Genomic DNA, 20,245 nt, shown 5'->3' with positions numbered 1-20,245 from the left:
TCCATTGTGGTATGCACCATCTGGTCTGAAATCGATGCGCGCATTGTTAAAAATTTCACCGCAATGTCGCCCGACATCGGACGTGGCTGGCGCTGCGTCGGTCCGGCGCAGCTTGGTCACTGCCGCCTGCAGGCCGAGGCTCCTTCACGCGACAGCAGAAAAGAAGCAGGTGTAAAAGCAGGTGCTGCGAGTTATGGACGGAACACGTAAAATTGACCACGCTCTCGTGATGTCGCGCACGTGGCGGTGTGAGCGCGAAGCTTTTTTTGTCATTTGCGCGCTTTGGCGAACGAAGGCTTCGTTTGCCACACGCACGGCCCAATGGCAGGGACACCTTGCTTGCAAACGAATCTTCCTTATATGTGCGACTCAGTGGCGTTCTTTCCACTGACTGACCTACACCGCAGGTGGCTTCACGGCACTGACAGGTTCCGCCTCGCGGGTGTGGGGCGCTGAGAAAATGAATCCCAAAGTGGAGCTCGAATGACTGCTCCCCGAAAACGAAAGTCGGCAGTTAGACAACAGACTAGGGTTAACTGATTGCATGAAGACGATCTCAACACCGACTCTCCATCCGTGTGTGGGCAGAGAGGCTGCCCAAAGTCGTCTGCACGCTGGGGCCTAGAAGTCCGCCGCGCCATAGGAAATCAACACGCATTCGGTGAGCATTTCTATTTACCAACACGTGACGTCGCCACTCCTCGCGGGTCCGCTCTGGAATGGCCAGCGGTCGAGAACACGAGAGGAGTCCGCACACTCCAGCGCAAGGACGGACGGCTTCGAAGCGGCTGGCCTTCGCACCTGCCTCACCCTACCCCGTCTGAGGCTGCTCCACGCCGGGCACGCACGCCTCCAGCCCAAACTGAGGATCACTTCTTCCACACACAAACATCAACTGAAGATGGCAGGGTGCCGGCGGCCCGCGAGCGCCGTAACAACGATACAGGACGCGGGCGCGGGGGTCGGCGCCAGCCACCCGCAAGAGCAAGGTCGCGCGGCGTCAGCCAATCAGCACCCGCAAAACACGCCTCGGCCAGACGCCGGCCAATCGGGAGACGGGATTCTCCCCCTAGCGACACTAGAACCGCGACCCGGACCGCAGCCCGTGATATGCCCGCCGACTCGGATCCGGCGGCTGCGCACTCTTCTTACAACAAAAATAAATAATATTGCACTTGAGAATTTGCGTCACGTCGGCCCGGCGCCCGGAATCGGCCCTCCGGCGCCTCCGCCGCGGCGGAGGCGCTCAGGCCGCTCAGTCTGCACCGGCGTCGAGACCGACGAAGGTGCGGTCGTCGCACGAGCCCGTGTAGCCGCTGTCGACGGCGTCGGGCGGCGCGCCGCTCGACAAGTCCAGGAACAGCTTGTCGCGCGCCGGCCGCGCCGCCGTCGCCGCCGCGCCCGCGTCTCCGGAGGCGGCCGGCGCGGCCGGGGGCCGCTCCGGCCGCCCCCTGGTGGCCGGCGAGCGGTTCTGCTCGCCGTCTGCCGCCACCGTCGCCAGGCCGGGAGTCATTTGTTCGATGCGTCGGGCGTCGTCTGCCAACTGATCCGCCACCACCGGGTGCTTCGCGCGGTCTTGCTCTGCGTGTTCCCCTCGCTCCGAGGATTCCGTCGGCTCCTGCCGTCGCTCCGTGTGTGGATGTTGCCACTCGGCTCGCTCCGCGCCTCCCATCAGCTGTCCGTGCCGTCCAGTCTGCTCCCCCAGCCGGTCCTCGGCGGACGTCATACGCGTCATCAGCTGATCCGCACGCTCCTCCGCCGCCGTCGGACGACCGGTCGGCCAGCCCTCCCCGGCTGGTGCCGACAACGAGCCACTCTCCTCCGGCTCGTCTGGCGTCTCCACCGGCTCCCGATCGACGCCGCGCGGCGTCCAGACGTCCGCCGGCCGGGCGGTCTCCTCCGGCGCCGCGGCCGCGCCGCCGGCCACCTCCATCGGCTCGCGCTCAGCGCCGCCGCCGCCCCAAACGTCGACCAGCCGCGACAGCTCGTCGTCGCGCTCTCCGGCCGCCGCCGCGCCGGGCGGCGCCCACACGTCGGCCGCGCCGGCACCCGGGAACAGCTCGCCGGGCGTGAACGAGGAGCCGCCGGCGAACGCGCCGCCGGCCAGGCCGGGCCGGATGAAGAAGCCGTCCTCGTCCTCGTCGTCGCCGCCGCCGCCGCCGTCGGCCGCCAGGAAGTAGGGCGAGGCGGCGGCGGCGGTCGGCAGCCGCGGCGCCTCGCGGTCCGGCGACTCGGGCAGCTCCGTCAGCGACACGTCCTCGATCTCCTCCTCGTCCAGCTCCCAGTCGGTGTAGTGTGAAACGGACGCCTGCCGACGCGCACACACACGCGTCATCAGACAGCAGGCGGCCGCGCATGCGCTTCGCGGGCCTACCAAGCACGCACGCGCATCCCGTATCACCGTCCGCCGACAAAGATTGCCAGATTGTTGACGCACGTAACCGCCAAGGTTACGTGTCCCTTTGTTGATGCCAGTTTGTTGATGCACGTTACCGCCGTCAGCCCCTCGGACGGAACTGAGGCCCGTGTGGGCAGCCCCCGGTCAGATCCAGCCCGGGATTGGAACGGAACACGACGTACACACCCTTCCCTCTCGGCCAGTGCGTCCTGACGGACGTTATTAACGCCATCTACCCAGCCCCAATGGCACCTTAAAGCAGTCGCATCTGGAAACGGCCGAGACTGAGCGGTCTTCCAGCCCACCACCTCCCGCTCAACGCTACCACCGCCCGCCCATGGTGGCAGCTAGGTCCCACGTGTGGAGCAGAGGCGCAGCACACCACGGCAGCAGCCACCGACCACACGCCATCACGAACTCGGCGGGCGGCGCGCGTTCGACCCCGCGCGCTCGACACCACTCCCGGACCAGCACGCAGACAGCTCACCCAAAGCAGAGCTGTCTGCATCCAGCGCGGGCCGCGCCGTCACACAGACTCCTGAAGCGCTGTCGACAACGCACCCGCCGCCCGCACCCTCCCCGCAACTCGGCCCGCTAGCCGCCTCCGCCTCCGCCTCCGCCGCCGCGCGGCGCCGGGCCACCCACCGGCGCGACGAAGGACCAGGTGCGGCGGCCGGCCGGCTGCGGCGCCGCCGCCGGCTCCGGCGAGGCCGGCCCCAGATCGGGCGACGGCGACGCCAGCGGGTACTCGTAGATGCGGTGGTGCTTCTGGCGCTTGAAGCTCACCGACTTGCGCAGCTCCTGTCGGTGGCGGGGCAGGGTCGGGTCAGTGGAGCCCAGCCCAGCCAGAGTGGACGGCACACGGCGCGCCTGAGAAACAGGCTTGACCGCAGTCATGCCGCCACCGACAGTAACAGTGAACACAGTAAGTGACGTCGTCACGCGCCCCCAGCAGCGGCGGTGCACGTACGGCGCGGCGGCTCGGACCGACCGTCGGGTGTCACGTCAGGTGTCATGGGTCACGTGTCACGCGCCCCCAGCAGCGGCGGTGCACGTACGGCGCGGTGCTCGGGCGACCGGAGCAGACTGTGACCCGGCTCCTTGTCCTGGCGCCACACGCTCGGCGTGAACTCCTCCTCGCCCGACTCCGAGTCCGGGTCCGAGTCGGACTCGGAGTCGGCCGACTCGGTCGGCGGCGCGCCGGCGCCCTCCTGTCAGCAGGAGACGTGTCACAGCGGCGACTGGACGCGGGCTGGACGGCGCGGGACTGAGGCACAGCGCGTGGGGACGAGAGGCAGTCAAACTCGCCGGACCACGCCACGCTGCCGCCTCACACGACCGGACGCCAACCAATACCATGCAGCTTGTCTACCCGCACAGTACTTCCCGCCAACGACGCTTTACAGCCGACTTCCAACGACCTGTGCATCACTCTGAGACGTGAAACAACCTCTGCGATGTCATGCCAGACGTAAACGATCGCAACTATCCCAGATTCACACCCCGAGCACCCGATCGACCACTCTCTCACTCCCACCCCAGCGAGCGGGCTTGACCAGCGCGCCGCTCAGCTGGCCAACGCGCCGCTCTGCTGACCAGCGCGCCGCTCTGCGAGACCAGTGTCAGTCTCTGCCGCCGGCCCGCCTGCCGCGCTGCTCACCTGCCAGACGAACTCGCCGCTGGTCGAGCTGAGCGCGTCCTCGTCATCGTCGGCCTCCCAGTCCGGAGTGTAGCGGCCCTCGTCATCAACCGGCGACAGCCCCCACTCCTGGTTCAGTCGGCGCAGCTGCTGCTCCCGCTCGGGCACGCCCAGCTGCACATTCAGCTGACGCAGCCGCTGGCGGCGCGCCGCCGACTCCGACGCCGCCCACAGGTCCGGCTCGTCCAGGAAGGCCGCCTCGCTGAGGGCGCCACCGTCGCCGCCGGCCGCCCCCACCGGGCCGGCCGGCGCCGCCGCCCCCTCGGGGCTCGCCGCCGACTCCTCCGGGCCGTGGGAGCTTAGCCGGGGCTCGCGCGGCTCATCCGACTCGTCCGCGCTCGCCGGCCGCCTCTCCGCCGCGCCCCCGTCCAGCGCCGGCTCCTCCGCGCCGCCGGGGCTCGCCGCCGACTCCTCCGGCCGGCGCGCGCCCGCCGGCGCCTGCCGCGGCGCGCGCTGCTCGCCGCCGTCGCCCAGCTCCGGGTCCTCGTGCGGCCCGAGTGTCTCGGCGGCGGCCTCCTCCAGCAGCTGGGTGCGCGCGTAGCGCAGCGGCGGCGCCCACGCGACAGCACCCGCCTCCGAGTCGGACGACGACAGCCCGTCGTCGTCCCCGAACGCGCGCACGTCGTCGTACGTCGGGATGGCCGCGTCGATGTCCAGCTCCTCGGCGGTCAGCGCGGCGGCCGAGGAGGCGGCGCCGGCGCTCCGCGGCACCGGCTCGCCGGACGGCGGGAACGAGAAACGACGTTCCGTCTGTCGACACATGTGCGCCATATGATCAGTGTGGTCGGTGCGTCCCAAAGCCCAAATCTTCATATTAATCGTCTTTCGGCACGGCCGGGCACGGTCAGTGACGGCCCCGAGGCTTTGTAGGGACAGTGTCTGGTCCCGCTATCTCGTCAACCAGAGAGGCTGGACACTGCTGATGCCAGCGGCTACGACCATCCTTCCGCCACAGCCCGTCATGCAGTCCAGCTCGTACACTTGGAGCACCGGACGCACCACAGGTAGTCCAGAGGCTTCAGCTCCGCCTCTCTTTCCAGACCTGTCTCCTGGCAGTCCTCCTCAGGCGTCCCCTGGCGGCGCAGTCACCTCTCCCCTCCCCCCATCTACCCACCCACCCACCCGAGTGCTGCCCCGGCGTCCCTTCGGCGCACCCCACCAGGTGGCGCCACCCCACCGCCGCCCGCTCCCAGACCCTTCCTCCCCCCCACCCCTCCAGCGCCCGACCCGACCGGCAGCGCCCGCGCCGCCGCTCACCCGGTGGTACATCTCGCCGTGGCTGAGCACGTCGTAGTGCGGCCGGGCCGGCAGCGAGGCCGGCTGCTGCGGCGCGGCCTCGGAGCCGGCCGCCGGGTACTGCCAGCTGACGGGCGCCGGCTCGACGCGCGCCGCCCAGCCGCCGGGGCCGGCCGCCGCGCTGCCCGCCAGGTCGTACGAGGCCACCGAGCGCGTGATGCCGGCCGCCGCCGACTCGTCCACCGGCAGGCTCTCGTAGTCGCCTGTGATGGGGGCGCGCGGCGTCACGCGGGGGCGCGCGCGGTGCCGGCACGGCTCTGAACCGGACAGCGCCCCGGACAACGCTATACGGGTGATGACGGGTTTGAAATCAGCACAAACAATGGCCAGCAACTCTCAATACAGCTGGGATCGGTGCGCGCTGTCATCGCCATACACACGAATGCGCAGATGTCGATATTGGGCGGGTCGAATCATTTCACCTTGGTAAAGCATGAACGTTTGCAGCGGATGACAACGACCTGATTCAATCCTCGTGATTGACTGACTCATCGCAGCCGGACACGGCTCTCGGAACCGGAAGACACCGGAAGAAACGCGTGACTCAGAAGCCCGTCATAGAGTCACAGAGACACAACCTACCACGGCGGCGAACACCGCTCAGCAGCCGTCTACGCCGAGGCCGACGCCGCGGCCACTCACCTTCGTAGTCCGAGTCGGCGCCGTCGGCGGTGTTCTGCTCGGCGCCGGCCGGCAGCAGCTGGTCCCCGCGCACGTCGGCGTCGCCCACCAGGTCGAAGCGCGCGGCCAGCGGCGCCACCGGCGGCGACGGCTCGTCGCCACGCGCCACGAACGCCACGTGCGAGCGCGGCCGGCCGCCCTCCAGCAGGTGCGCCTCGTGCGACTCCGTGTCCACCACCAGCACGTCCGAGTCGGAGTCCGAGTCGGAGTCGGAGCCGGCCGGCCGGCGGCGCGGCGGCGGTGTGGCGCCTGGCAGCGGCGAGTCCAGGTCTTGCAGCAACAGGGCGGCGTCGCCCTCCGCCGCCGTCGCCGGGGCTGGGGCTGGTACCGTCTCCTCTAGTGTGGCCTTCTTGTCTGTCGACACTGGGACAGCCTCATCCGCCGGGACTGGAACCGTCTCCTCTAGTGTGACCGTCTTGTCTGCCGACACTGGGACAGTCTCATCCGCCGGGGCTGGTACCGTCTCCTCTAGTGTGGCCGTCTTGTCTGCCGACACTAGGGCAGCCTCATCCGCCGGGGCTGGAACCGTCTCCTCTAGTGTGGCCGTCTTGTCTGCCGACACTAGGACAGCCTCATCCGCCAGGGCTGGAACCGTCTCCTCTAGTGCGGCCGTCTTGTCTGCCGGCACTGGAACAGTCTCATCCGCCGGGGCTGGGGCCGTCTCCTCTAGTGTGGCCGTCTTGTCTGCCGACACTGGGGTAGTCTCATCCGCCAGGGCTGGTACCGCCTCCTCTAGTGTGGTCGTCTTGTCTGCCGACACTGGGGTAGTCTCATCCGCCGGGGCTGGTACCGTCTCTAGTGTGGCCGTCTTTGTCTGCCGGCACTGGGGTAGTCTCATCCGCCGGGGCTCGGTACCCGTCCTTCCTCTAGTGTGGCCGTCTGTCTGCCGGCACTGGGGTAGTCTCATCCGCCGGGGCTGGTACCGTCTCCTCTAGTGTGGCCGTCTTGTCTGCCGACACTGGGGTAGTCTCATCCGCCGGGGCTGGTACCGTCTCTAGTGTGGCCGTCTTGTCTGCCGGCACTGGGGTAGTCTCATCCGCCGGGGCTGGTACCGTCTCCTCCAGTGTGGCTGTCTTGTCTGCCGACACTGGGACAGCCTCATCCGCCGGGGCTGGAACCGTCTCCTCTAGTGTGGCCGTCTTGTCTGCTGACACTGGAACGGTCTCATCCCCCGGGGCTGGTACCTTCTCTAGTGCGGCCGTCTTGTCTGCCGGCACTGGAACAGTCTCATCCGCTGGGGCTGGTACCTTCTCTAGTGTGGCCGTCTTGTTTGCCGACACTGGGACAGTCTCACGCGCCAGGACTGGAACCGTCTCCTCTGGCGTGGCCGCCTCGTCTTCCTGCACGAAAATAAACCCGTCCGCCTCTGCCGACACTAACACAAACCCGTCTGCCGACACTGGGTCAGCCTCGTCCGGTGTGACCTCGTCTACGGGCGCTAGTACAGCCTCATCCGCCGGCATTAAGGCCGTCTCTCCTGTTGCGGTCAGCCTCTCCGCCAAGTCCGGAGCAGCTTCCTCTTCCATGGCTTTTTCCTCCCTCCGGGTATCCAGCCCGATTAAGCCAGCCTCCCCGGCCGGTACGAGAACAGGGCCTGCCATCGGTCGGAGATCGCCCGCTGGCGCGGAGATCGTCTCCCCGACTGACGTCGGGGCGATCTCCTCGGCTGGCGTTGTTGAGACTGCACCCTGTGCCCGCGTCGGAGTCGTCTCCTTCGTTGGCACCAGGGCGATCTCGTCTGGCGACGTTGGTACCATCTCCTCCGAAGGTGTTCGAACCGCTCCCTCCGCCGGCTCTGGGGTGATCTCCGCCGCTTCCGGGGGGATCTCCGCTGGTTCTGGGGTGATCTTCGCTGGTTTCGGGATGATCTCCGCTTGTTCCGGGGTGATCTCCGCCGGTTCCGGGGTGATCTCCACCGGTTCTGGGGTGATCTCGGCCGGTTCTGGGGTGATCGCCGGTTCTGGGGTAATCTTCGCTGGTTCTGAGGTGATCTCGGCCGGTTCTGGGGTAATCTTCGCTGGTTCCGGGGTGATCTCCGCTTGTTCCGGGGTGATCTCCGCCAGTTCTGGGGTGATCTTCGCTGGTTCCGGGATGATCTCCGCTTGTTCCGGGATGATCTTCGCTGGTTCCGGGGTGATCTCCGCCGGTTCTGGGGTAATCTTCGCTGGTTCTGAGGTGATCTCCGCCGGTTCTGGGGTAATCTTCGCTGGTTCTGGGGTGATCTCCGCCGGTTCTGGGATGACCTCCCCTGTCAGTTCTGGGGTGATCTCCGCCAGTTCTGAGGTGATCTCCGCCGGTTCTGGGATGACCTCCCCCGTCAGTTCTGGGGTGATCTCCGCCAGTTCTGAGGTGATCTCCGCCGGTTCTGGGATGACCTCCCCCGCCAGTTCTGGGGTGCTCTCCGCCAGTTCTGAGGTGATCTCCGCCGGTTCTGGGATGACCTCCCCCGCCAGTTCTGGGGTGATCTCCTCTGGTGGCGGGGCGATCTCCGCCGGTTTTGGGATGACCTCCCCCGCCAGTTCTGGGGTGATCTCCTCTGGTGGCGGGACGATCTCCCCCACTGGCGTCGGAACAGTTTCTTCCATCATCGTCGGAACCGTCTCTCCCGACACTGTGGAAACGGTCTTCTTCACCACTGTGGGGACTCCTTCGGTTTCTTCCGCAGATGTTGGATCCGTCCCGGTGGTCTTGGGCTGAGCACGCTCATTCCTTTCAGACATAGCCAAGCTGGAGATGTGGCTTACAACGACCACATCCTGGCCTTCATGTTCGGGGCACCGCGCCTCGGTCAGAAGCTCCAAATCAGCTGCGCCGGCCTGGTGACCGGCGTCGCCGGCATCAGCTACGGGGTCGACATCAGCTGCGGGGCCGACATCACCTACGGAGCTGACATCAGCTGCGGAGCTGACATCAGCTACGAGGCCAACATCAGCTGCGAGGTCGACATCAGCTACGTCGCCAGCACCAGCTGCGGAGCCGGCATCAGCTGCGGAGCCGGCATCAGTGGCGAGCGCCGGAGTCTCCCGCCGCACCTCCTCCCAGCCGGCCGGAGCGCCGCCAGGAGAGCTCCCCTGCTCTGGCCCCGCCGGGTCATCGACTCCGCCGACGTCAGCCGGCCAGCCCGGCGACGCCAGCCCGTTGAGCGTCGGCGCCGACTGGCTGGCCGCGGCGGCCAGGCGCACCAGGCTGGGCACCTCCGCCTCCTCCGCGGCCGTGTCCGACAGGCTCGGTGCCTGCTTCTCGCCGGCGATGGAGAGCAACGCGTCCTCTTGGTCGCCGGTGACGTTTGTCGCTGAAGTTGACAGCCTGTTGGAGCCGTTCACGTGATGTGCCATCCACGCCTCGGCATCGGACGGCGTTATTCATGAGCTCCTTAAGCTCAGCAGCCTCCTGAGCTTGTGCTCTCATGCATATGACGTCACTGGTTTTGGGTATGAGCTCACTCGCCACCGGACCTTCCAGCCCGGCCATCTCGCTATTCTGCTTCTGCGAGTCACCGACCTCGTCCTTCCTCTCCGCACTGCCGATCAGGACTCCGGCCACCTCCAGCCGGTCTGTGACGTCCCGTTTGTGCCCAGGCGCACCACCGACGGACCCTGCGCAGTTCTCCACAGCCGCCAGGTCCGGCGGCGCTTGCTCTGCCCTCTGCACCGACTGCCTCTCACACGAGTCCCCCGACCGCTGGGCGGCCGCTGCGACGCCGCTCCCCTCGCCACTCTCCCTCCGCGCCTCGACGTGGCCGCCTGTCAGCTGACCACGTGACGTCAGCACTCGGTCGCCACGACTCGGCAGCTCCGGCGGCAGCCTCCTCCTCCTCGGCGGCGGGGGCGTCCCGCTCGGGTTCGGCGTCCGGCTCGAGCTCGCCGGTTGCCGGCCGGTCGCCATCGCCGCTCGACTCGCGACTCGAGTCGACTCGAGTCTCGGGCAGGCCGGCCAGGCCGCCCACCGGCGCGATCTCCACCTGCCGGCGGAGCGTGAGCGTGGGCCGCGTGAGATGACAGAGGTGGACGTCAGCGGCGGCGGATGGACGGGGGACGCTGTCAGCTGTGGGAGGCGGCGGCTGGACGGGGGGGGGGGGGGGGGACGCAGATGTACTCTCGGAGACAGAGGCCGGGGAGGAGGGCGCTCAGGCAGCGGACGGCCATTGCCTTGGGTGAGCACGACAGACGGACGAGCACACCAGCAGACCGCGACCCGGGCCCGGCTCTGGCCGTGTCGGGCGACCCGGCGTGTCTGCCGGCGGTGACCCGAGGGAGCCGGCATCACCGGCTAGGGGAATTGCACGAGAGGCATTGGGGGGGGGGGGGGGGGCGATTTAATTCAGTTGAAATTATCGGGCGGCCTTCATGAGATGTTAAGGCCAGTGACACATAGCCATTAATGGCTAGTGTGCAATGAATGAAGCATCAGAGAATGCGATCAGGTATGAAGAATGCACCAGTTACAGACGTACTTCGGCGTTTGGAGTCATGGGCAAAGATGGCAGTCTATAGCGCAACATAAAAACGGATCACGGAGGATTGCGGTGTCCATTTCAGATCAATGGTGCTTTTCAGTGCTCCAATACGTTACAGTACTCAGCAATCAGTTACAAATTAAATATTGATGTCGCTCTTAGGTTGCCCCTATTTCTATAGATTAGACAGTAGTATTAGCCTTATTCCTCGGCAAAACCAGGAGAGTAGAGATGTAGTTAGGTCGATATTTCGGCAACATGCCTTTCTCGAAACAAAGGTGGAAGTGAACATTTAGTCATATATTAATTATTATAAGATCAAATTTCATAATAATGATATAATTATATCATTATATTCATACATTAATAAGTAACATAGACAAATAATTAGTCACTTCTGCTATTGTTTCGAGAAAGGCATGCTGTCGAAATATTATCCTAACAATATCTCTATTCTCCTGTTTTTTTCCGAGGAATAAGGCTAATACTACTGTCTTATCTATGTGACTAATGTTCCCGCTAATGCACTGAACAGCTTACGTAATTTTGCCACAATTTCTTATCGATTTTATCGCCCTGGAGAGACACTTGATAAACTACACATGCAGTAGATTAGTGGCAATACTGCGCGGTGAATACGAAACTATTTCCAAAGCGAAAGCTACCTGTCCGGGCAGTTCGACACTGTTCCGTGATGGGCCAAACCGATGCGGATGGAGACGCCTAACACTGCCCCGTGATGGACCAAACCGATACGGATGAAGACGCCTAACACTGTCCCGTGATGGGCCAAACCGATGCGGATGAAGACGGCAGACGCGTCTGACATATCCTTACTAGAAAACCCGTACAACAAACGTTTGCGCACGTTAATTCAAGCACCGGCCCCCCGAGAGCTCTGAGGTGGAGCTATAGCAGCCAGTGGGTGGCTTCAATACCACAGCCTTAGGATTTTCAGCAACCAACTCTCGCTTTCGACAATCAGCATACTAGACTACATGATCAGAACCGCTTTGCATAACCCGATAAAATACGAATATCAATGCATCAATATCGAACAAAACCTGGTCCAGGCGTCAACACTTCTGGATTAGTGCTCTGTCTACTGGACGCAAGACCAAGCAAATCCACTGTAAGAATATACTAGTAGAAGTTGTCGCGCTTGGGCATGCGGTCAGCTCACGCTAACAGCGCTGTTTTGTATCATTTTGTCCGAGCAAAATAGCAAAGAAGGAATCAAAGCCTGCTTTCACCGAGAGAAGTGCAAGAAAAGGTCATGGAAAAAGAGCACCAGCGCCAAAACAGGCCCCCCAGGATGACAGACACTGAAGGCATGTTGAAGATAGGACAGAGAGAATACAAGGTCACACCCCGATCACCAACAAGAGCTATAGCTGAGACGGTCCGGACCGCCCGTTGACAGGTCTGGTCTGCAGGACCCTGCTCACGACCGCGCTGCTTCTGTTCACAGAACCCAGACTGACCTCGACGAAGTCGTCGTCCTCATCGCGCCAGCTGTCCGGTATTTGGTCGGGAGGTCGCTGCTCGCAGTCGTCGTCCTCCTCCTCGCCCTCGCTGATCGTCTCCAGGCCGGGCACGGCCGGCGGGCAGAACACAGCCGACGCGGGCGCCGCCTGCTCCGGCTCCGGCGCCAGCTCCAGCTCCAGCTCCGGCACCGGCAGCGCCCGGCGCAGCTCCTCGCGCACCGCGTCCAGCGCCGAGCAGCGCTCCTCCAGCGCGCCGGCGTCGGCCAGCGCCAGCTCGAAGCACCCGCTGCCCTCGCCGCCCAGTCCGAGCTGCTCGAACCCGCCGCTGCCCCGCCGGTCCCGCGGCGCCGCCCCCGCCTCCTCCTCGTCAGCCTCCTCCGGCGCCGCCTCGTCCAGGAACATGGCGCGATAGTCCCGGCGGCGCGGCGACTGGCGGCGCGCCTCCTCCACCAGCAGCGCCGTCTGCTCGGCGGCGCGCTGCAGGCTCTGCCAGAACTGGCCGTCGTCCAGCGGCGGGTCAGCGGTCGGGGCGCCGCCGGCCGCCGCCGCCTCCGACGCCAGCATGTACTTGCGGCTGGGATCGGCGGCCACCAGCGGCAGGTCAACGCCCGACAGCTCGAAGCCGCCGCTGCCGTCCAGGCTGGTCAGGCCGTTTTCCGCGTCGCCGACCGAGTCCAGCGGCGCCGCCGCGTCGACGGCGGCGGTGGCGCAGCCGGCGCCGGTGCCACTCTCAGGGTCGGCGTGCAACGACGCGGTGCCGACGTCGTCGACGACGGCGGTGGCGCAGCCGGCGCCGGCGCCACTCTCAGGGTCGGCGCGGAACGACGCGGTGCCGACGTTGTCGACGACGACCGGCCGGCTGGACCTGGGCGTGTTGCAGCCGTCGCCACCGTCGCAGGCATCGCCGGAGGTGGCGGCGTCTGCAGCGGAGTCGAGCCCGCCCCGCCCGACGGCGCAGCTCGAGCCATCGTCCACCGCCGCCGCCAGGGATCCCTCCTGATGCGAGGAGTCTGTCATCTCGGGCTCCACCGCGTCAGCCAAGCTGTCATCGGGGCCGTGTGGCGCCGTCGGCATCAACACCGGCGCCAAGATCGCCTCCGCGAGGACCGGGAACAACTCCAGAGCCGCTGGCGCCTCGATCACGGCCGCTGGGGCCTCATGCACAAACCCTGGGGCATCCACTGGGCGCACTTGGGATTTATCCAGCATCTCCGAGACATCGGCGAGCGCTGTGCTCTTCGCCGACGTCAGCACGTCGTCGGCGAGGGCCAAGAGATCTACAGGAGCGACACTGCCCTCAAGAGATTCCGTTGCTTCAACGGATAACGCCTTCTCCCCGGTCACCATCGTGGCTTGCTCCGAGAGCGCTGGATCCTCCGCAGGCGACGTCATCTCCTCCGCCGGTTCCGCGCCCTCGGCGGGCGGCGCGGCCGCCTGCGCCCGGCCCGGCGCCTCAATGACGGTAATCACATCGGCGGAGAGGCGGCGCGCGCGCGCCGGCGAGCCGGCGTCGTCGGCCGACTCCCACAGCTTGGAGGGCGCCAGCTCGGCGCGCGAGCCGAGCGAGCGCACCTCGTCTTCGTCGGGCAGCTCGGCTAGCTCGTCGCACGTGCTGTGGCCGAAGGTGGAGCTGAGCGAGGGGCTGCGCGCCGGCGAGCCGCCCTCGCCCGGCGCCGGGCTGAGCGGCGCCGGCGAGCCGGCCGTCCCCTCCGGTGCCCTGGCCGGCTCGGCGGCGCCGGGGCTCGCGTCGCTCGCGTCGCCGGCCGGCTCGTCCGGGTCCCGGCCGCCGTCCTGCAGCGCCGCGTCCCAGCCGCCGTCGTCCGGCTCCGAGTCGAGCAGCGCCGCGTCGCAGCCGGGCTCGCTGTCCACGCTCACGGCGTCCGCCTCGGTGGTGGCCACGGCCGCGTAGGCCGGCGCCGACTGCCGACTGCCCATCGCGGCCTCCTCCTCGGGCCGCGTCGGTGTCGTGTCAACCGCGCTCTGGTACGACGAGTCGATGTATTCGCTGAAGTTGGGGCTGTGAGCTCTGGGCGTGCTCGTCAGGTGCTGCCGGCCCGCTTCACCACGGTCACTGTCCTCCGCGCGGGCGGACGCGCTGTCCGCCGTGAAAAACGCCTCACTCGTCGCCGTGGAGTCTGCCCGGTCGGACGCCGCACTACTCTCCAGCGCACTGGCCACACTGCTCTTTTCATTCAGCACAAATCTGAAAGCACGAGACTCACTAGCTGGGGGCTCCTCCACCGGCGAAAGCTGCACTGTCTCGTCAGCCGCCGGCGGCCGCGGCGGCGTCGCTTCCACCACGCACAGCTGGGGCACTGCATGCGAGGCGTGCGCGGGGACAAAGCCGTGGCCACCACCGTCCCCGGAAGCGTTCACGTCCGCCTCCCCGGCGCCCGCCGGCCCCGCCGGAGCCGACGTGCATGCACTAGTCGACAGGACGTGCACGGGTCGGTCGGACGGCGCCCCGCCGCGTGCACGTGGGCCGTGCGGTGTGCCGGGTGCGCCGGGCCCGCCGCCGCCTGCCGCCACCACCGCTCGCGGGCACGCGGTACTCACTGGCGCCTCGTCCCCGTCCGCCGGCTCGTCACTGTCGGCGCGCTCGCTCGAGTACTCGAGACTGTCCATGGGCGCCGTCAGCGTCAGGAAGTCCTGCACGCTCCGCGACTGCTCGCGCACGCGCGGCGACAGCTCCGACGCGTCGCCGTCGGCGTCGGCGTCGGCGGCGTCGCGCGCGCCGGCGTCGTCGGCGGCGTCGGCGGCGCCGGCCGCGCGTCCCTCGGCGCCCGGCTCCGGCGCCGTCTCCTCGTCGGCCAGCATGCGGTCAAGGCTGCGCAGGGCGTCGTGGAGCTCCGAGTCCAGGCTGCCCGGCTGCGAGGGCCCCGGCTCGGGCGTGTCCGAGCCCGAGCCGCCGTCGGCCCTGCCGCGCGGCCGCAACGCCTCCCACCTGCGCCGGTCAACAGCAGCGGTCAGACGGGGCAGAGGTCAGACGGGGCAGAGGTCAGACGAGGCAGAAGTCAGACGGGCAGACGTCAAATGGGGCAGAGGTCAGACGGGGTACAGGTCAGAACGAGCAGAGGTCGGACGGGGAAGAATTCAGACGGGTTAGGGGTCGGACGGGCAGAGGTCGGACGGGGCAGAGGTAAGACGAGTCAGAGGTCGAAGGCAGGGGCCAAACACAGCCGGGCTCAGCGAGAGCACAGCTCATTCAACAAAGTCAAACGGGCCAAAGCTCAGGTGAAGCTTTAACGAGGCGCACACGCAACACAATCTTATCTCAACACAATCTAAATCAAAATCTCGGCATGAATGAGAGTCAAAAGCAGCTCGTGAAATCATTCTGAGAACATTACTTCGCAGCTCAACGCCGCTGACCATGCCGGCATCCCCCCTCCCCCCCCCCCCCCGGGTCTTCGAGTGGACGTCGCCGCACCTCTCCTCAAAGTCGTCCTTGGGCGGCACGGTCAGCTGTGCGAGCAGCGCGTGGATCCTGTGCACAGTCGGCCGCTGCGAGGCCGACATCCAGCACAGCTGCATCACCTGGTACCTGCGGGCGGCGCACACGCGGGCGACGCGTCACCGTCCGCACTGGCGGCTCTGCTCCGTTCACTATTCACGGCGCTGGTGCGAATATTCACCCGGGAGAGCTTGAGACATTGCGTGAGGATGGCGGAGCGGCGAGTCCGCGCCGTGGCAGTCATTACGGACCGCGGTCGAAGGCATCGCGTTAGGTTTCGAATATGGCTTAAAGAAACACACCAGCCAAAAGGTAACGATGAAAAGATAGCACTTTGCATTCAACGATCTCACTCAGGGGAGGGGGGAGGGGGGAGGACGCAATGCGCGCTGCGTTTGGCCGTACATTTATATGCATTATAGACATATCTGCCGAAAAGAACGAGCGAAACAGAAAAAAAACAGCAACAACAGCACAGTAAGTCACGCTGAAGGTTTATCCACTCGTTTGCATCTCCATTACAACCAGCAACATTAGCCAGCCATTGTCAATGTCATGGTTAATCCCCACACTGATGAAATCGGCCACCGGTATGACACATCAACGCCCAGAACCGTACGTTTAACATTCGAACAAAACACCCCGCGCCACCTAAGCAAAAGCCGGCTCTCATCAGTGCCGCGCTTGACAGGCGCGACCACCAGCGCCAGCGCAAGCACCAGCACCAGCACCAGCACCAGTACCAGCGCCGGGGCTAGCACCGGCACCAGCACCGGCGCAAGCCCTAGCGCCAGCGCCAGCGCCAGCACCAGCACCAGCACCAGCGCCAGCGTCAGCTCACATGCGGTCTGTGTGCGGCGAGCCGGTGCTCAGCTTCGGACGCGAGAGCTGCACGGTGCGATCGATGACCACGTGCTGGATGACGTCATCGTCCGAGAGCGGCGCGTACGGCATGGCCGCGAACGTCAGCAGCTCCCACATCAGCACGCCCAGCGACCACACGTTCGACGACTTGGTGATCTGCGGAGGGGAAGGAAATGTCAGCGCAGCAACACGCCCGCTGGCTCTGGGATCACATCTTCGACGACTGCTTGACCAGCGTAAGAGCGCGTGACGTTAGTTTGCCACCAGGGCACGGATGAGCGTCCGGAGCGAGCCGCTGCGGGCACAACATAGCCAGGGCCGAGCTGTACCACATCACTGCAGTTCGTCGCAAAAGAAACACAGCGTTGTCCAAATCCTCGGAGAAAGACTAGATGTTAATTGCTCCCATGTAGAGATCGCGTCCTAAACTCCAAAGATTACAAAGATTGCAGAGAACGCGCGCCTTCCCTTCAAACGTCCGCACCGTCCCTTCAGACGTCCGCACCGTCCCTTTAAACGTTCGCACCGTCCCCTCAAACGTCCGCACCGTCCCCCAAACGTCCGCACTGTCCCCTCAAACGTCCGCACCGTCCCCTCAAACGTCTGCAACGTCCCTTCAAACGTCCACGCCGTCCCCTCAAACGTCCACGCCGTCCCCTCAAACGTCCACGCCGTCCCCCAAACGTCCATACCGTCCCCCAAACGTCCGCACCGTCCCCTCAAACGTCTGCAACGTCCTTTCAAACGTCCGCATCGTCCCCTCAAACGTCCACGCCGTCCCCTCAAACGTCCACGCCGTCCCCTCAAACGTCCACGCCGTCCCCCAAACGTCCTAACTGTCCCCTCAAACGTCCGCACAGTCCCCCAAACGTCCGTACCGTCCCCTCAAGCGTCCGCACCGTCCCCTCAAACGTCTGCAACGTCCCTTCAAACGTCCACGCCGTCCCCTCAAACGTCCACGCCGCCCCCTCAAACACCGCGCAGTCCGCCGCGCTGGCCACCGCGTCACCAGCACAGCAGACAGCGTCTGGCGGCGTCCGCCGAGCGGTGTTGCGGCGCGACGAGCCGTCACTGATCTCGGCCGCCGCGCGCTGTCACACGGCCGCCGCCGCCGGCGCTGCCCGGCCCGCTCCATCCGCAGCCGGCAGCGGATCACCGCCGGCGCGCGCGGCGTGCGACTGTCGGCGGCGCTGGCCCGAGCGGACCGACCATTACGCCGCGGCCTGATCGCCTCGGCCGCCCCGCTCCGGCTCATAATGGGTTATCGTCGCTCGCGATCGGGACGTGTGATGAATTGGTCGGGTCTGTCGGCCGCGCCGCGCCAGATCGGGCCCGTCTGCTGGACGGATGGCCTTCGTGACGGCGGCTGGTTTATAGTGGTTTCCGCAAACTCGACTGATTATGTGGGATTTCGCACTCCGCTGCTGCGCGGTCATGTAGCGCCATTAAACAGGCGGTCGAGAATGGACTGCAGGTATGCACTGCAAGACTACGCACGCGGACATTGTGGTGGTGATGGTGATGGTGATGGTGATGGTGATGGTGATGGTGATGGTGATGATGATGAGTTGGGCTTAAGGGCGCGCCAACTACCCAGGGCATATGACGCCCATTCGTTGGCATGAGCTAATGTGCTATCTCTCAGAAGTGAACATCATCTTGAGTACTCATGACTGGTCGCAGTAACATACCAGTTAATTTAATAACCCTTCCTACTTTTGTGCTTGGACTTTGACGTCATTTACGCAGAATCTTCCGGCCAATTTCTCCAGACATTGTCAGGTGCTAATGGGCCCTAAAAGAGCCTGAGGCTAGCCGCTCCCATGATGTCACATTTCAGGAGATCCTGGTCCGAAGATCCCAACTATCTTATCCCTGGAGGATCAACGGTTGGAAATTAAGCGGTTGGAGCATCTGTCTACCAATCGCAGGGTTCTGAGTTCGAAGCTCGAAGCTGTCAGACCCTTTTTAAGCCCAGATATGCACGTAGCTATACGCAAAACATTCCCAAGTCCTTTCAGGACTACCTGAAACCTGACGGCATCCTTAGAAATACGCGGTCGCAATGCGATGTGAAAACCAACGCCACTGACCGGGACAGCAGCCCGAACAGCTATCCCAGAGCCCAGCCAGCTCATCTCAAACGCCCCGTGGACAAGACGCCAGCTGTCCAGCAACGAGACACAGCGACAACGCAGCGAGACACAGCAGGGCACACAACACAGCGAGACACAGCATCCGCGCCGGTGACATCTGCACCGGTGACACCGGTGACACCGGTCCTCTGGCCATCTCAGCGTCCCATCCGGGCACCGCACGGCGCCCGTCCGCCGTCCGGACGTCACGACGCCCGGCGCTGTGACGCGCGCGCGCGACCGTGACGTGACGGCCCGGCGCCGCGGCACCGCGACGTCACGCGGCGGGGGTCCGTGACGCCGGCCCGGCGCCGCAGCCCGTGTGGAATCGATGGCCGCCGCTCGCACGCGCCGCTCGGCTGTTTGCGACTCGGACCGGACCACCGCCGCCGCCGCCGCCGCCCGTCAATATGGCCAGTGGCGTCGATTCGAAACGGAGTCGACCAATACCGCCCGATGTTTTTATTGGGAAGGACTGCGGAGTGGGGAAAGGCGGGGCGATATTGGAGCGGCCGAAACGAAGCCCGCGACAGGACTCGCCGGCATCAAAACGGCAATATGGCACAAGGCGTCTCTTCCTCGCTTGTAAAAACGTCGGGTGAGATCCGAGGGCACGGAGGGCCGTGTCGAGCACTGCGGCACGCTAGGCCTTCGCTGGAAATCCCGTCATTCAACTGGAATTTCACGGCCAGATGCTGGGATCGGAGTCCATGCAACGAGCACTGCTTAGAGTGCGTTCTGAACACAAAAATCCAACTAGTAAACAAGGTTCGGACTTAATCGATACAGATAACAGCGCATTGTGATAGCTTCGGCACTCAGTTGAAACTAACCCAAATCATCTTGAATAGCCTAGCAACGTACTCCTGGACGCACGCCAATGACTTAATCAATACAAAAATAACAGCGCATTGTGATAGCTTCGGCACTCAGTTGAAACTAACCCAAATCATCTTGAATAGCCTAGCAACGTAACCTTGGACACAAGCCACTGTCGCGGGCCCAAAACCTCACTGAGTCACATGAGCCAGCGCAGCCTACACGCGGCAAGAGGCGAACGGTGGCACACGAACCCCCAACAGCTGAAACAGGGTGCACGGCGCCGCGCGCCCACGCTCGCTCCGCGCATACTCTCCATTCTAACGCCGAAGCTCGCTGGAATGTCATAACCACCCCCAGTTCGCTACGGCGAGCCCAGTCCGCGCGGCTAACAGCGACATTCACCGCCAGCCTCTCCGGGCGGCGCGATATTGCTTTGCTAATCACGGCACTTGAGTCGCGCCGCCCGCCGAATGCCGTTTAACTGTTCAACAGTCGACTGATTGAGGGCCCGCGAACCGCGCTCAACATTCAGCACAGACCGAGCGTGCCTCAGCGCTGAGCGAGTCTCAGCGCGGGGAGAGTCAGCACGGAGCGAGTCTCAGCGCGGGGAGAGTCAGCGCGGAGCGAGTCGTAGTGCGGAGCGTGCTTCAGCGCGGGGACAGTCAGCGCGGGCGAGTCTCAGCGGGGGAGACTCTCAGCGCGGAACGAGTCTTAGCGCGGAGCGTGCCTCAGTCCGGCGCGAGTCTCAGCGCGCAGCGAGTCTCAGCACGGGGAGACTCAGCGCGGAGCGAGTCTTGGCGCGGAGGGTGTCTCAGTGCGGAGCGAGTCTCGGCGTGGCGCGAGTCTTAGCGCGAAGCAAGTCTCAGCGCGAAGCAAGTCTCAGCGCGGAGAGAGTCTCAGCGCGGAGCGAGTCTCAGTCCGACGCCGCGCCGGACACAAACGCCGGGCTGGCG

The 20,245-nt window shown here is 65.1% G+C and overlaps 2 protein-coding genes across 2 annotated transcripts in view; both read right to left on the bottom strand.

Moving 5' to 3' along the window:
* Positions 1-1,255: 1,255 nt before the first annotated feature.
* LOC119114030 (putative surface protein SACOL0050) lies at positions 1,256-12,158 on the bottom strand. The gene is made up of 10 exons (XM_037238261.1): positions 12,015-12,158; positions 7,853-10,035; positions 6,210-6,888; positions 5,523-5,596; positions 4,657-4,757; positions 4,059-4,299; positions 3,457-3,609; positions 3,044-3,199; positions 2,216-2,308; positions 1,256-1,363 (listed from the first exon to the last, which is right to left on the bottom strand). The coding sequence occupies exons 2-10, from the start codon at positions 9,407-9,409 to the stop codon at positions 1,256-1,258; spliced, it is 3,162 nt and encodes a 1,053-aa protein (XP_037094156.1). The 5' UTR covers positions 9,410-10,035; positions 12,015-12,158.
* Positions 11,674-20,245, bottom strand: part of LOC119114027 (serine/threonine-protein kinase LMTK1) — a 25,927-nt gene continuing 17,355 nt past the window's right edge. The window contains exons 8-16 of the mRNA XM_037238258.1: positions 16,313-16,491; positions 15,448-15,561; positions 14,814-14,961; positions 14,574-14,705; positions 13,893-14,063; positions 13,519-13,679; positions 12,780-12,882; positions 12,015-12,113; positions 11,674-11,691 (exon numbers count right to left, since the gene is read on the bottom strand). Coding sequence (XP_037094153.1) covers positions 11,674-11,691; positions 12,015-12,113; positions 12,780-12,882; positions 13,519-13,679; positions 13,893-14,063; positions 14,574-14,705; positions 14,814-14,961; positions 15,448-15,561; positions 16,313-16,491 — 1,125 coding nt within the window. The remainder of the gene's footprint in view (positions 11,692-12,014; positions 12,114-12,779; positions 12,883-13,518; positions 13,680-13,892; positions 14,064-14,573; positions 14,706-14,813; positions 14,962-15,447; positions 15,562-16,312; positions 16,492-20,245) is intronic.

The sequence above is a fragment of the Pollicipes pollicipes genome, unplaced genomic scaffold (genome assembly GCF_011947565.3).
Source record: "Pollicipes pollicipes isolate AB1234 unplaced genomic scaffold, Ppol_2.1 Scaffold_7262;HRSCAF=8765_pilon_pilon_pilon, whole genome shotgun sequence".
NCBI classification, from domain to species: domain Eukaryota; kingdom Metazoa; phylum Arthropoda; class Thecostraca; order Pollicipedomorpha; family Pollicipedidae; genus Pollicipes; species Pollicipes pollicipes.
The sequence above is the reverse complement of the archived record's forward strand: the minus strand, read 5'-3'. Positions and strand labels throughout refer to the sequence as shown.

Bases quoted from the DNA above. Each gene is read 5' to 3' on its own strand.
- LOC119114030 (XM_037238261.1), bottom strand. From the start codon at position 9,409: ATGGCACATCACGTGAACGGCTCCAACAGGCTGTCAACTTCAGCGACA. The intron at 6,889-7,852 runs GTTCGAACACCT...CAGTGCCGGCAG, and splicing joins CAGAGCCGGCGGAGGGAGCG to ACAAAGACGGCCACACTAGA. The intron at 1,364-2,215 runs GCGCCGCGGCTG...GCGCGCGACAAG, and splicing joins CCGAGTCGCCGGACCGCGAG to CTGTTCCTGGACTTGTCGAG.